A 13,412-nucleotide genomic window follows, 5' to 3' on the forward strand; every position below is an offset into this window, starting at 1 on the left:
AGCGAAACGAATACAACTATGGACAAGCTTTCACGTTTGGATTCTATGACAAGTGAGCACCGTTGCTCCACGATCCGAAACCACACTGCAGACTCCCATTGGAGTTGCCCCCCTTCACTTTTTCTCAAGTCGTCATGGATAACGGGAAGTGATTAAACTGATAGGAGTTGACATGGCATAGTATGGCCTTTATAGGTGCTGCAAACTTTTGCACATACTGCATAGAGAGGAAAAAAAAAGCAAAACAAACAAAAATTAAATGAATCTATCTGTCACGAAGATCATGGAGGCATGAAGGGGCTAGGGCACGAGAGCACAAAAACAAAGGTACCTCAATCAACTGCGAAAAAGAAACAGTTCATTGCAAGAAATGTTGAAGCGTCTCGCAAGATGTGACAGGCTAACAAGAAGCGTTGTTCCGATTGTGCTCGACTCATCGCGTCTTCCTGATGGAAAGATAGGAGATGCTAACTGCAGCTGGCAAACTCTTCAACCGACTTGACTTTCCGGCTTCGTTGAAAAATGAAGACTTCTTGTTCGGGTTGACAACAATGATAGGACTAAAAAAATATATATAACGCTGCCGTATATTCACTTGGCCTCCAGCTCACTAATTCTTCAGACTGTCTGAACTCCTTGCAGAGCCTCTGCGATGCTACTCCCCTTCCAGGGGTGCTCCACCTCAACTCTCCGAATCATCTCAGCATGCTTTTCACTCCTTGGTACGATACTGTACGGGAACTCGACCGGATGGTCTATCAAGCCCGGTGTATGCTTCCACTCGACATCAACCGGCCTTCCATCACGCACCGCTTTGCCGATCGTAAACACCGCCAATGTCCGTGCAATGGTTGTGAAGAGATTGTCCTGCGCAAGGAACCTACCGGGACATACCCGCCGCCCATAGCCGAACGCATGACATGCTGGATCCGGCTCGTTTCGAGGTTCCATGTAGCGCTCGGGCGCGAACCGCATAGGCTCGGGATATCTCTCTGGGTCGTGCAGGAGCCACCAGATGGCGGGGAGGAGGTATGCGCCCTTTGGGATGCGATAGCCTCGGACGACCATGTCTTCTATGGCCTCGTGCACGACTCCCATGGGCGCGATGGGGTGCCAGCGGAGCGCTTCCTTGACTACGCCGTCGACGTAGGGGAGGTTCTCCCGGTCGCTGTCTGAGGGGAGGCGATCGAGCCCTACGACTCGGTCGATTTCTTCCTGGGCTTTCTGCTGCACATCCGGATGCAGGACCATGCCTAGGATAAACGACGTGAGGCTCGACACAGTCGTATCCGCACCGCCAGCATAAACATTCTGCGCGACCCACTTGATATGGTCAAATATCATATCATCCGCAGGCTTGCCCTCATTCCTGTAAGCAGTGACGAGCCTAGAGACGAAGGATTCCTGGTTGGTGCCGTTGCTCATCTGCTTCAGGACAAAGTTGTAAGGGATGTCAGCAGAGGCGTCCATTATGGCTCTCTGTTCGCGGGCAATCCGCTTGAAGCCTGCGCCTGGGAACCAGTCGGGCAGATAGGCCAGGGCAGGGATGATGTCGACTGCCCATGAGAAGGGAACTACGGCGTCCGAGAAACCGGCCATGACCCGTTCGATGAGACCTACCAGCGGATCGGGCTTTTCCAGCTCAATCGTATAGCCATATGTAATCTTTAGGATGATGGCGGCTGCCTCACTGTCAAGATGTGTGTCGTCAGTACATGTGGCTGCCCTTTACGAGTTGAGAGAAGAAGGGGCCGGGGGGGGGGGGGGGGGGGGGGGGGGGGCTTCTTACGTTTTGATGTGCTGAAACAAGTGATCAGGATCCCTCAAAACTCGCCACAGAAAGCGCTTCGACTCAACATCTTGGATATCCGCATACTGAGCCGCGAGCTGCTTCGTTCCAAGCTGCTGGTGAACGACTTTCCGATACAGACGAAACCTGTCGGCATACTGCAGCAGGGCAAAGAACCGATCGTGGCCACACATGGCCGCGAATGGCATCATGGGTCGGCCGGCAGTTTTGACCGAGCCCTTTTCCAAGACCTCGGTGACGACATCCTCGTCGAAGAGGAGGACTATCGTCTGGCCCAGCGTGGTGACGGAGCTGATGGGGCCGTATCTGTCCTTGAAGGTGTTCCAGTGCTCGTATTCTGGCTTTCCTGGCGGCGGGGCATCTTTGATGTTGCCGAGGATGGGGAGGGGAGCTGGGCCGGGGGGTAGAGGGGGGAGAGCTTCGGTCTTTTTGCGGAAGAAGAGGGCGTAGACGAGGACGCCGATGAGGACGATGATGCCCTGGGCCACGGCCAGGTTTGACATCTTGGAGCGTCGTGCTTCTACAGCGATATGGAAACCTGCTGACCAGGAGGGGGAGCTGGGCTTTGAGGCATCGCTCTTGGAGAACCAAGGCTGGCTTTATAGTGCCTGAGTTCGCTCTTGACGACTCGTCACAACCCATTGGGAACCCATCACATCGGGGGCGTTCATGTGGCAACGTTGTCGATACGACCCCGCAATCGTCTGAATCCGGGTTCAATGCCGTGCTTGGTGTTGTCTAGAGTCTACACGGTCGATACCCTGTCGTGCCGGCTTATCTCTATTGGTACGGGAGGTTTCATCCTGAAGGCCTAGCCCTATATTGTATGGGTCAAGGCGGGCAACGATTGCACTTTGGGTAATGAGATGAGCGCCCTGAAATCTGCAACGTTTTTTGTTCCCTGCCGTTGGTGATGGTCTCTTGGCGGTGCATTTCCATTTTGTCTTGCTGGCTTGCGGGCGTCAAGTTTTGCCGATGGGGGGAGCAAGGATAGGTGCATTGGGGAGTTGAGTTGATGTAACCTCGTGATGGCGAATATGACCCAGATGGCTGATATGGCGTATCGTAGCACATGTTTATTTCCCCGTTCCCCGTCTGCCCGTTAACCGTTTCGTGAAACAATGACTCGGTCGTTGACAGGGTTCTGCTCCAAGTATGTTGTTAGCTTGAAACAACATTGTGATGCATCATATCTTATGCAGTTCAGCTGGCGGTAGTGTCATGAAAATCGAAGATGAGGGGTTGCTATCCTATCGGCACACATGGTAAGTATGCGGTGACCTCAAAGCTGACGAGTTCCCTTGTGAGGCTGAGAGCAGGGTATACTGTGATATAGGGTCAGAAGATGCTTGTAGCTGAATCTTGGGACCGTTGGCGATGCAATATATCTCGCTTCCCGGAACTATCGAATGTGATATTCGAGAGTTGAGATGATCTCATGAAACGTACTCCCTGGTTACCCATGACGTGAAGACAGTGAGTACTGGGTAGAGTACTGGGTAGAGTACTGTGATTGATTTGAAGGGTGGCTATTGGTCCTTTTGACATGGGTCTCGTCATTATCTGCAGGTCCATACTATCATGCAGCTGGCTGCATAGCCGATGCCGAAGATGAGAATGAAAACTTCTCAACCCGAGAGACAGCCAGAAGGAGAGGATTACATCTTGTAGTGCTGGTGAAGCACTCTCTGGTTCTTGAAACTATAGATCTGTACAGTATTTCGTAGTCCGTAGCGATCTTGATGAGCATTTGTGTTCGGGCCTTCAGGTGCATGCATGTAGATCGGGTTGACAACCAATGTAGTGGTTGGCTTCAGACCTAGTATACGATTACCGTTCCGTCGTAATTCCTGTTTTTGGTGGGAAATTTTGAATGTCATAAATTCAAGTAAGGTGAGGCAATACTGGACCTGTATTGCCCTTCGAGGTGGCGTGATGAGCTAGAATATCATAGATTCCCATTTTCTATATATGACTGCTCTGATTTCAAGTCATGTCGAGTCTCAGCCGCGTGTCGACTTTCAGCCGCGATATAATCTCCATGGTAGTTTGAGGCTATGCTTTCCATGAGGACGATGTGAGAATCTTCGATGCCTAAACCTTTATGCAAACGTAGTAGCCCGCCCATAAAGAAGTACAGCCAGTTCCAACACCTGGATTCCAACCATAAAAGCTGGTCAACGAAATCCCCGCGGCAGAAGCAATATCAGCACAATTATCTCCGCTGACGACGAGATGGAAGCCGCGACAATTCTGTGTCATGCCATCCTGGAAAGGCGTCGGCGTGGTAATCGCCGAGCTAGTAGTCTTGCTCGGAGTGGTAGAGCCGGTGACTCCAACGCAGACGTAGTAGTCGGGGAAGAGACCCGAACAATCGGTCTTGACAGCTGGATTCCACGTGTAAAAGTCATTCAGGGCGATGTTGTTCGCTGCGGCAATGTCGAAGCAGCCGTCTCCGCTGACGACGTAGTAGAACTTGTTGCAGTTCTTGACCATGCCGGTCTGAATTGGTGTTGGCGTTGCAATGCCGTTGCCAGCTGAAGTTGTCGTTGTTCTCAAGGTGGTAGAAGAGGATGTAGGTTTCGTACCAGTAGTCCCAACGCAGACGTAGTAATCTGGGAAGAGGCCTGAGCAGTCGTTCTTCACAGCTGGATTCCACGCATAAAAGTCGTTGAGGGCGATGTTGTTTGCTGCGGCAATATCAAAGCAGCCATCTCCGCTGACGACGTAGTAGAACTTGTTGCAGTTGGTGACCATGCCGGTCTGGATGGGCGTTGGGGTGGTGATGCCGTTTCCGGCAGAGGTTGTGGTGGCGCTGCGGGAGGTAGTTGAGGTTGGTGGAGGAGTTGAATGGGAGACTGATATCGTGACGAAGTTGACCTCGACGCAGTAGTAGAGACCTGAGATGAGATTACAGCCATCTCCTAGCTGGGTGACGCTGGGATTCTACACAAAGTCAGTTAGAATTTCGTATAATCATGTTATTGCAGTAAAATTGACAGCTTCGTTGTCTCGAAAATCAGCGACAGGATATCACCCACCCATGATTCAAATTGAGCCTCCGTCATGCCATAATACTGTTCAATGATGTCGCAGGTGAGGGCGTACGACTGTTGAATCCATCCGCTGCAACTGGATATAGTTCCTGGAGCAGCGGCGCCAGGAGGGTTGACGAGGTAGGCATCTGCAAGACTAAATGCCACAGCAGCAGAGAGAAAGCTGAAAGCCTTCATTGTGAGAACTGAGCCAAGATCAGAATTGCTCACAAGGCAGTGAAGCTGGAGGACCAAGAGACGGAGCTGCCACCGAGGGTCTGCGTTTAAGGGCAGACGATGAGGATGACCCTAGGACTTGAGGTTATAACTCGGCAATCCGCCGTCCGCGGAACAATTACCGCATCAACAACTATCATGCCTCGTGAGTTGTCTGTTTCTGCATGTGTGGTCTGCAAAGCGTCATCAATACTGGGCCCGATATCGCGTGGAGTATATGTCGTTTGGGATGAGGTCAGTCCACATGAATCACAAGGCTCATCACAGAACCTAAGTCCTGATGTAGTGTCAACCGACTCCTTCAATGCACCTGCTATTGAATCCTCAGCCTTACTTTCCCCTTACAGACAGCTGCGCCTTATTACAACACCAGTTACCAGCATTTGATTTTCGATAGTGATTCCATTGTTCCTTGGCATGAGGGGTTGTAGGATGACATGCATCCACGGGATAAATCCCACTGCTACCCCAGATACCCGAGTGTGGATGTGTGGATTTACCGGGTTACTCTAGGCATCCTCAGTGGCGAACATAACGTGGGTAGTATTCTGATGAAAACGTGCATCCATGTGAAAAGATGTTTGGCACGGGACGGGCTGAAAATCGATCCTTTGATCCTTCTGTGGATTAACACTCAGGCAATGCTTGAGAACATACGACGAGAGTAATTGCCGGCTCTTTAGTCTGTAGTCTACGGCTTGTTACTGATATTGTCTACTTCTTGATTCTGCAGCAATCATATCACCTTCAGGAACTGTTCTTATAGTCTCTAGAGTTCTTAAATTCTTCCTACTTGTTCTAAGATAATCTTCAGAAGGTTTGATAAATCAGACCATGGCGGTGAAGCTTTGTGAATGCAGAGTTTAAAGTGAGATTCTCAAAAACAATTGTCTCTTACCTAGTAATTGACATCACTTGGTAAGGTACTTTTTCGTGAATTATCGTACGTCGATTGATTGTGCCAGAAAACTCCAAGGCTTGCATCCCGAACTGTAACATGGGTGCCTGCAATTCCACTGGCAGTACTATATTAACCCTACCTTCAACTCTATACACAACCTTTCGAGCTTATTCCCCTCTTTCGGGCATTCCCGATTAGGAATGCATATGTATTGAAGTACTCAGTCACGCCTTCTCTGTAAATGCCTCCCCAATATTCTCTATAGGATCAAGTTGTATTCTGACATAGTACCCGCATATGCCTTGCGATCCTCCGGATCCAACAACAAGCGACTTCCGATGTATGTCCAAGGTACTTCTAGAATTTAGAGGGAAATTGGATGATGCAAGGGGGAAATGGCTCATGGGTTCGGTTATGGAAGAGCTCAACTGCGTGATCGACCAATCATGGTCTTGCTCCCCCTTTACTGCTTGGAGCACCAATCACTACAGCCATCCCAATGCCATGTAATGACAGCCCGTCCGGTGATTTGTGAAGATGATGGATGGATTTGCGCCGTCTATGGCTTTAGGAGTTACAGGCAAATGTCAGCTCCTCATCGATACTTATGCTCCATTGCTCCCATGAATTGGTATCTGGCTCTATCTACCAGCAAGGAACTACGGCGGCTTCATTAAATTCTCAAAATGCGGTCCATCTTGGCGGCTTTGCCGTCTGTTCTCTGGCTTCTTTCGAGCACCTGCCAAGCCAATCCGCTAAAGACTTACGACTTCGGTTCCAGAGTTGCTCAAGATGCAGACCTCGACACTTTGAACGAGACGCTTTGGCGACGCGTTCGCGTGCCAGGAGGCACAGGTAGCAATGCCCCTCCTCCAGTTGACCAGATCTTCTTGTTTGGGCCGAGTAACATGGCCGGAGGCTGCACAAGCAGAAAAGACGGTCTCCAAGATTGGGTGGACGACTCCAGACGGATTCACGATGCGATTGAGCAACTCTACGGAATGGTCACGAAGCCGAGCGTGGCCAAGATGTGGGAGGCGTTCTTTGGCATCTTCATGTGGATCAACCCCAACACGAACCAATTCGAAGTACATCCGGACTCGAGAGACAGGTGGAATGCCATTGGAGGTGCAACATGTCTCTTCTCTCGGACCATTATTGGGGCTTAACCGACTGACTGTTGTTGATAGACCACATCGCCCGCATAACCCAGTTTCTGGACGGAAATGGACTGCGGGAGCCAGTCGTCGCTGGAGAGGTGCCTCGTATCTACTGCTCTGGGGACGCGGGCCAGCTCGTCGGGTGGGACACAATTCTGAAAGACGAGAATGGGAACGAGGTGGAAAGGGGCACTGATCCGGTGACGGGGCAGAAGCAATACGTGAGCCTCAGGCAAGTATACCCGAGCAACGGTCAGTATGCCTTTTGGATGGACTCCTTCAAGGGCTACTGGTTTTCGGCCGTCAGGCAAGGGCAGGATATCAGCTTGTGCCCAGCTGGAGGCCGCCAGGCTGCAACAGGAAGACCCGCCGTGCCTCCGCTTCGAGGCTTGAATGTCAAACTCGCGCAGGCGAACAGGGGCATCATCGTCTGTCCGAGGGCGTGGCAGCGGACAGTTGGACAGCCCCATGGACAGCCTTCTCTCCTGCAGGCGGTTGGGGGAGCCAACTACCCCAAGGGCGACGGCAGCACCGGGGAGTTGTTGGATCGGTTGGCGCCGATGAGCACGACGCTTTATCACGAGATTGTGCATTTGACCGACTACAACAAGCAGACCTCAAAGCCCGATCAATGTACGTCCGTTTTTTACCCCCCTTTCTATTCCTTTACCTGACAGGGAATTGTTTGCTAACGGTCTTTGCTCTGGGTGTAATTAGATGATTTGAACGCCATTCTCAGGATGGCTTACAGCTCCAATGACGCAGACAAGACGGCCGTCCCTCACAACCCAGAGACGTACGTCTTCTTCGGTATAGCGGCTTATGTCTACTTGAATCCTCCTCAGAGCCAGGACACTGTTTTGTATGTAGGCGGAAAGTCTGCTACGGAGACTGCTGTTTGGGCTGAGATTTCGCGGAAGAGGCAGCAGGGTCCTTAAGCTGTGTTGAAGTGTAGGCTTGTAATAACATGTAGATTACATGAGAAAACAAGTATCTACAATTGCTACCTAGTAAATTGACGGCTTTGTTAGAACAAATCTTGTAGACACTGAAGACTGTTATCAACACCGCATGTACATGCGTACTCAGTTCGTTCACAACCATCACGGGCAGCTTCCTCTGTGAAGTCCAAGTCAACGTTCAATATCAAGCTATCGAACGTTTACATCACAAAGTAAGCACAATAGCTGCGTTGACTTTAGCCTGTATGTAGCATCCAGATCAGATTGTCTTCAACCGGCGAGGCTGGCTTGAGTCAGCGAACCGAAGGATTCTCAGATGATCTCTCCTCTTCCCATGTATATGGACAATATGGATCATGGAACTCCAAGAACAAGTACCTGGTACATACCGCGGACTCTGGAAATAATTTCCGGATCAACTGCCATTTTGGCTTGCGGGGATCCAATCGCCAAGATATAGGAATACGTTGGGGGCGGCAACGTTACTCTCTTTGTGATAGCGTTGGAGGGGACTTTATGAGGCTCAGCACACACACTCGCTCACTCACACCATCATTTACATGTTCGAGTTTGTAGGATTGGTTTATGGTCCTGTGATTGCATCCTCTGGAATAAGCCTGGATGAGTGTTCGTAACATGTAAACATGTATGCTCGATTTGTAAATGGTCTATCACGACTGCAGACTCCCCTCTCAACTGGTATCTCCGCTTACTTGATGTGCATGTTGAGATGGATTGCTGAGTATAAACGACTAAGTTCCGTCCCTCATGTCCCCTTTTCATCCTCCTCTATACTAGCCTTCCAAAGATACCCTTTCAAGGAACGGGGAGGCCACGGATCTCGTCATGAGGCACACACTGGGAGTTGCTGCCGTATGCATAGCAGCTGGAGCTCTCTGGAGTCCCCCGGGAACTCTAGCAGCCAGCTCCGACGCAGCAGCAGACGCACTTCTCGCCTCTCTTTCACAAGCCAATTCCATCAAGACCGCCTCTGGACCTGTCTCGGGTCGACCAACAGACCGTGCCAGCGCTCGAGCTGCCGTCCTGGCAGGAAACTTCACCTCCAAGCTCCATCATGAGAGAAGAGACAGGAACAGAAATTCTTGTCCTGCAGCGTGTGAGAGTGCGGAGCCAAGCTCATGGGATGTGTACCACGACGTCAACCGTCTCAAGGAGTGCAATCAGACTATGCTGTTGGACTTTGCCCTGTTTAACCACGTGGACGACTCTAAGCCTGTCGTCATGATCTCGGCTTGTACGGCGGATCTGAAGGTCAATAATAACAGGCTGCACACGTTGTCTAAGACAAATGGCTGTGCGGTTGAGGGCGTGAAACTGGCGTCAAAAACATCCCAGATACAACTGAGTTCTTCAGGCGCTTCATCAAAGTCTCATGTCGCCGATGTTAGTGCGGCTCTCGATCAACTGCTGGCTTTGTCGAGCATTTCTTCTTCCACCTGTCAAGAGACGATCAAATACGCCACCTCTGGGGATGTCATTGTTGGCGTCTATGCTGGATCCGGCATCGCCAGTCAGGGAGTGCTTGCATCCGTCGTCCAGAAGCTCAACAGTGAGATTCAAACCAGCGGCCAAGTTGCCGAAGATTTGGTGGCACAGATTTGCAGCAGCAAGACGCCGGCAAGATACACGCTGGGAGTTTTTGCCACGACTCAGGGGCATCTCGGTGCCGTCCAGCGGAGCGTGCAGTCCTGGAAAAACGGCACTTGCGTCGGCACAAGTTTTACGGACGATGTCAGTATCAAATCGAGCTGGGATAGCGTCACATATCTTGCCCCGTCTGCCTCTCAAAGCAACTCGACATCCAGCAGCTCCTCCAGCACCCTCAAGAAGCCCTTGTCAACCCGTGCCGACTGCCGCACCATCCAAGTCGAGGAGGGAGATTCTTGTGAGTCTCTGGCCAGCGAATGCGGCATCACACCAGCTCAGTTCACACAATACAACCCCAGTTCGACTCTCTGCGGCGCACTTACCCCTGGACAGCACGTCTGCTGCAGCTCAGGCACACTGCCCGACTTCACGCCCAAGCCCGATGACAAGGGCTACTGCTACTCCTACCTTGTGAAAGATGGAGACTCCTGTGCGTCAATTGGTGCGGCTTATGACCTGACCAATGCCGAGATCGAGAGCTTCAACAAGAAGACATGGGGCTGGAACGGCTGCCAGAAGCTCTTCGCCGACTATAACATCTGCCTCAGCACCGGCTACCCCCCCATGCCAGCCCCCGTGGCCAACGCCGTATGCGGACCTCAAGTGAACGGCACCACTCCACCCCCTCCTGACGTCGACTTCAGCACGCTGAACGAATGTCCGCTCAACGCATGCTGCAACATCTGGGGCCAGTGTGGCACGACGGGCGACTTCTGCAACCCGTCAAACTCTAGCACCGGCGCCCCTGGAACTGCGGCTCCGGGAGAGAACGGCTGCATCTCCAACTGCGGTGATGATATCCTCACGTCGGATCCGCCCAGCGAGACCATGAGCATCGCCTATTTCGAGGCCTTTGATCAGAAGCGCACATGCCTCAAGATGCCCGTCACCGCCGTCGACACGTCTAAATACACGCACATCCATTTCTCCTTCATCACGCTCAACGAAGACTACTCCATCAATGTCGACGGCGTGGAGAGTCAGCTACGTCTCCTTTCTGGCATGGCTGGCGTCAAACGCATCGTGTCCGTGGGCGGCTGGGACTTTTCGACGAGTCCGAGCACGTACCAAATCTTCCGCAAGGCTGTCTCGTCTGAGGCGAACCGCCAGACTCTCGTCAACAATGTGGTTGACTTCCTTGCCGAGTACGACCTGGACGGCATTGACTGGGACTGGGAGTACCCCGACGAGCCGGATATCCCTGGCATTCCGAAGGGCACGGAGGATGAGACGACGGGGTATTTCCTGCTGTTGGATGAGCTGAAGCTCAAGCTGCCGTCGAACAGGACCGTGTCCATCACTGCACCGGCGTCGTTTTGGTACTTGCAGTATTTCCCTATTCTCGCACTCAGCTTTGTCGTCGACTATATAGTGTACATGACGTACGACCTTCACGGACAGTGGGACTACATCAACAAATATGCCAGTCCGGGATGCCCTTCGTACGATGCAGGACTGGGGAACTGTCTGCGGTCACACGTAAATCTCACCGAGACGCTCAATGCCCTCTCCATGATCACTAAGGCCGGTGTTCCGTCCAACATGATCACCATTGGTGTCAGCAGCTACGGCCGATCATTTCAGATGTCCTCGGCCGGATGCTGGACCGAGCAGTGCACTTACACGGGGCCCGATTCAGGAGCTCTCCCGGGGCCTTGCACCAACACGTCGGGGTATATATCCAACTACGAGATCAACAGAATCGTGGCAGGGAACCCTTCTGCAGAGGTACACTGGGATCAAGACTCATACTCCAACATTGTCGTCTACAATGGCACCCAGTGGGTCGCCTTCATGAACGACTCCAACAAAGCTACCCGCACGACTCTGTATCCGGCGCTTAGTTTCCTGGGCATCGCTGACTGGGCCGTGGATCTATTGTCTGAAGACGGCGATTCATCAGATGATTCTTCGTCTTCAGGAGGGACGATTTACATTGATCCGGGCATTTGGTCATCCGCAACGCCCTCAATTGTGGCGCCGCCTGGCGCGTCGCTTATCTGGCCTCCGAAGCCTTTGTCGAGTGCTACGACAATCACTTTCCCTCCTTGGACGACGACTGTTTCGTACAGCAGCCTCACAACGGGCACAAGTACTTTGACAGATGGATCGACGACGACGTATGATGAGGTTGTCTGGGTGTCGTGGCTGACGACCCTTACAATTCCTGCAGGTGAGAGTGATGCATCTAATCCACTACAAATTTGTCTTTGGGTATGGAAGGCTAACCGGGGTTCCCCTCGTTTCTCTACAGTTACGACTACGGAAATTGGCATATGGGGTGTTTCCCTCGACAAAAGCTCCTCCACCGGGACGATTTACCTGACAAGTTCCGTCCAGCCGCCACCATTCAAAGTGACCATCACTCCGTAAGGAACCCATTCCTCATCTGTCTCTATTATCCGTTGACCTATCAATACTGATTGGCGTACAGAGTCGTGAGCGGCACAACCTCCATCATTGGTGCCACCAAGACGTCCACCATCAAAGGCACTGTCATCACCTACGGTTCCGAAACCTGGACGGAACAAGACGAGACCCAGACCCAGGGCAGAAGCACCAGCATCAAGGGCGGCACAACCCTACCGCCCACCGTCATCACCGTCACGCCAAACCCGCATCCCACCACTGTGGCAACAAAGCCAGACCCGGAGGTCAATCCCAAGCCTCCCCCGTGGAAGTCTGGGTCGGATCCTAAGCCAACTGCCAAGCCGGGATGTCCTGGATGTGGCAAGCCTTGTAAGAACAAACCCCCCCCCCAACCATGACTACCCATAAGTGTATCTTGTCCAATGCAGAGCTAATATCCTCATACAGGCGTCCTATTCTGTGATTCTGGCTGTCCCTTCTGTCCTCCCGGCATCTTCCACCCAGGCGGCGGTGGTGGAGGAGATCCCAACGACCCAGACGACCCTGACGACGACGATGATGATGACGACGACCCGAGTGAGTACACAATGTACGCTGAGTCTCTCCTCGAGGACCAGTTCCCAGACAGCCCCGCAGACTCCAACTCCCTGAACGACCTCTGGACTACGGAAATCAGCCGATTTGCTTCTGAAATGGGCTGGCTCACAACAAGCTCAACCACCACCAAGCCCTCCAGCACACCGCCTCCCCCTCCCCCTCCGGCACCGACACCAGAGGCAACGTGTGAGTACTTTTACGGAGGCGTCCTCTACGAGTTCTTCATCTACTACATCTCCGGCTGGGATACGGATGACCTCGAGGGCAATCTTCATCATGAAGAAAACGGCTGCGGTGCGCTGACGGGCTGGGACTGGAACTATGCGAATGCGAAGGATCCCTCGGTGGCGTTCAACTTGCCCCTCTTTATCAAGGAGGGATGCGTTGAGCGGGCGATTGTGTCTGCTGGAGGGCCCAAGCTTTCGTGTCAGTACTATGATGGATGGGCGACGCCTGGGCCGGACGATGATGATGCGGATGCCGAGTTTGTGAAGGCTCATCAGGCGAATGCTACGCAGGAGCATGGGCCGTATAAGCCGATGAATTGGGCTACTTTGCTTGCGAGGGCGACGGGGCGAAACCAGCAGTAGCATTCCTGGTGGTGGAAAAAGTTATATGAATGCCATGATCGCTTGCCCCCTTTAAAACCAACGCCCCATAGCCATTGCTCGC

At 52.3% G+C, this 13,412-nt stretch overlaps 4 protein-coding genes across 4 annotated transcripts; 2 read left to right on the forward strand and 2 right to left on the reverse strand.

Moving 5' to 3' along the window:
• Positions 1-618: 618 nt before the first annotated feature.
• BBK36DRAFT_1128267 (cytochrome P450) lies at positions 619-2,313 on the reverse strand (the record flags this gene model as incomplete). The annotated part of the gene is made up of 3 exons (XM_024891595.1): positions 619-1,080; positions 1,135-1,690; positions 1,790-2,313. 3 exons carry the CDS (start codon positions 2,311-2,313, stop codon positions 619-621), a joined length of 1,542 nt encoding a protein of 513 aa, XP_024746302.1.
• Positions 2,314-3,904: 1,591 nt separating this feature from the next.
• Positions 3,905-5,054, reverse strand: BBK36DRAFT_147417 (carbohydrate-binding module family 50 protein; the record flags this gene model as incomplete). The annotated part of the gene is made up of 2 exons (XM_024897545.1): positions 4,852-5,054; positions 3,905-4,756 (listed from the first exon to the last, which is right to left on the reverse strand). Exons 1-2 carry the CDS (start codon positions 5,041-5,043, stop codon positions 3,905-3,907), a joined length of 1,044 nt encoding a protein of 347 aa, XP_024746303.1. The 5' UTR covers positions 5,044-5,054.
• A 1,615-nt stretch (positions 5,055-6,669) lies between these two features.
• Positions 6,670-8,102, forward strand: BBK36DRAFT_1184212 (hypothetical protein; the record flags this gene model as incomplete). Its single annotated transcript, XM_024896392.1, has 3 exons — positions 6,670-7,111; positions 7,174-7,776; positions 7,861-8,102. 3 exons carry the CDS (start codon positions 6,670-6,672, stop codon positions 8,079-8,081), a joined length of 1,266 nt encoding a protein of 421 aa, XP_024746304.1. The 3' UTR covers positions 8,082-8,102.
• Positions 8,103-8,951: 849 nt separating this feature from the next.
• BBK36DRAFT_59955 (glycoside hydrolase family 18 protein) lies at positions 8,952-13,330 on the forward strand (the record flags this gene model as incomplete). The annotated part of the gene is made up of 4 exons (XM_024898337.1): positions 8,952-11,946; positions 12,028-12,142; positions 12,208-12,512; positions 12,591-13,330. 4 exons carry the CDS (start codon positions 8,952-8,954, stop codon positions 13,328-13,330), a joined length of 4,155 nt encoding a protein of 1,384 aa, XP_024746305.1.
• Positions 13,331-13,412: the final 82 nt, after the last annotated feature.

This window comes from Trichoderma citrinoviride (genome assembly GCF_003025115.1).
Source record: "Trichoderma citrinoviride strain TUCIM 6016 unplaced genomic scaffold BBK36scaffold_15, whole genome shotgun sequence".
NCBI classification, from domain to species: domain Eukaryota; kingdom Fungi; phylum Ascomycota; class Sordariomycetes; order Hypocreales; family Hypocreaceae; genus Trichoderma; species Trichoderma citrinoviride.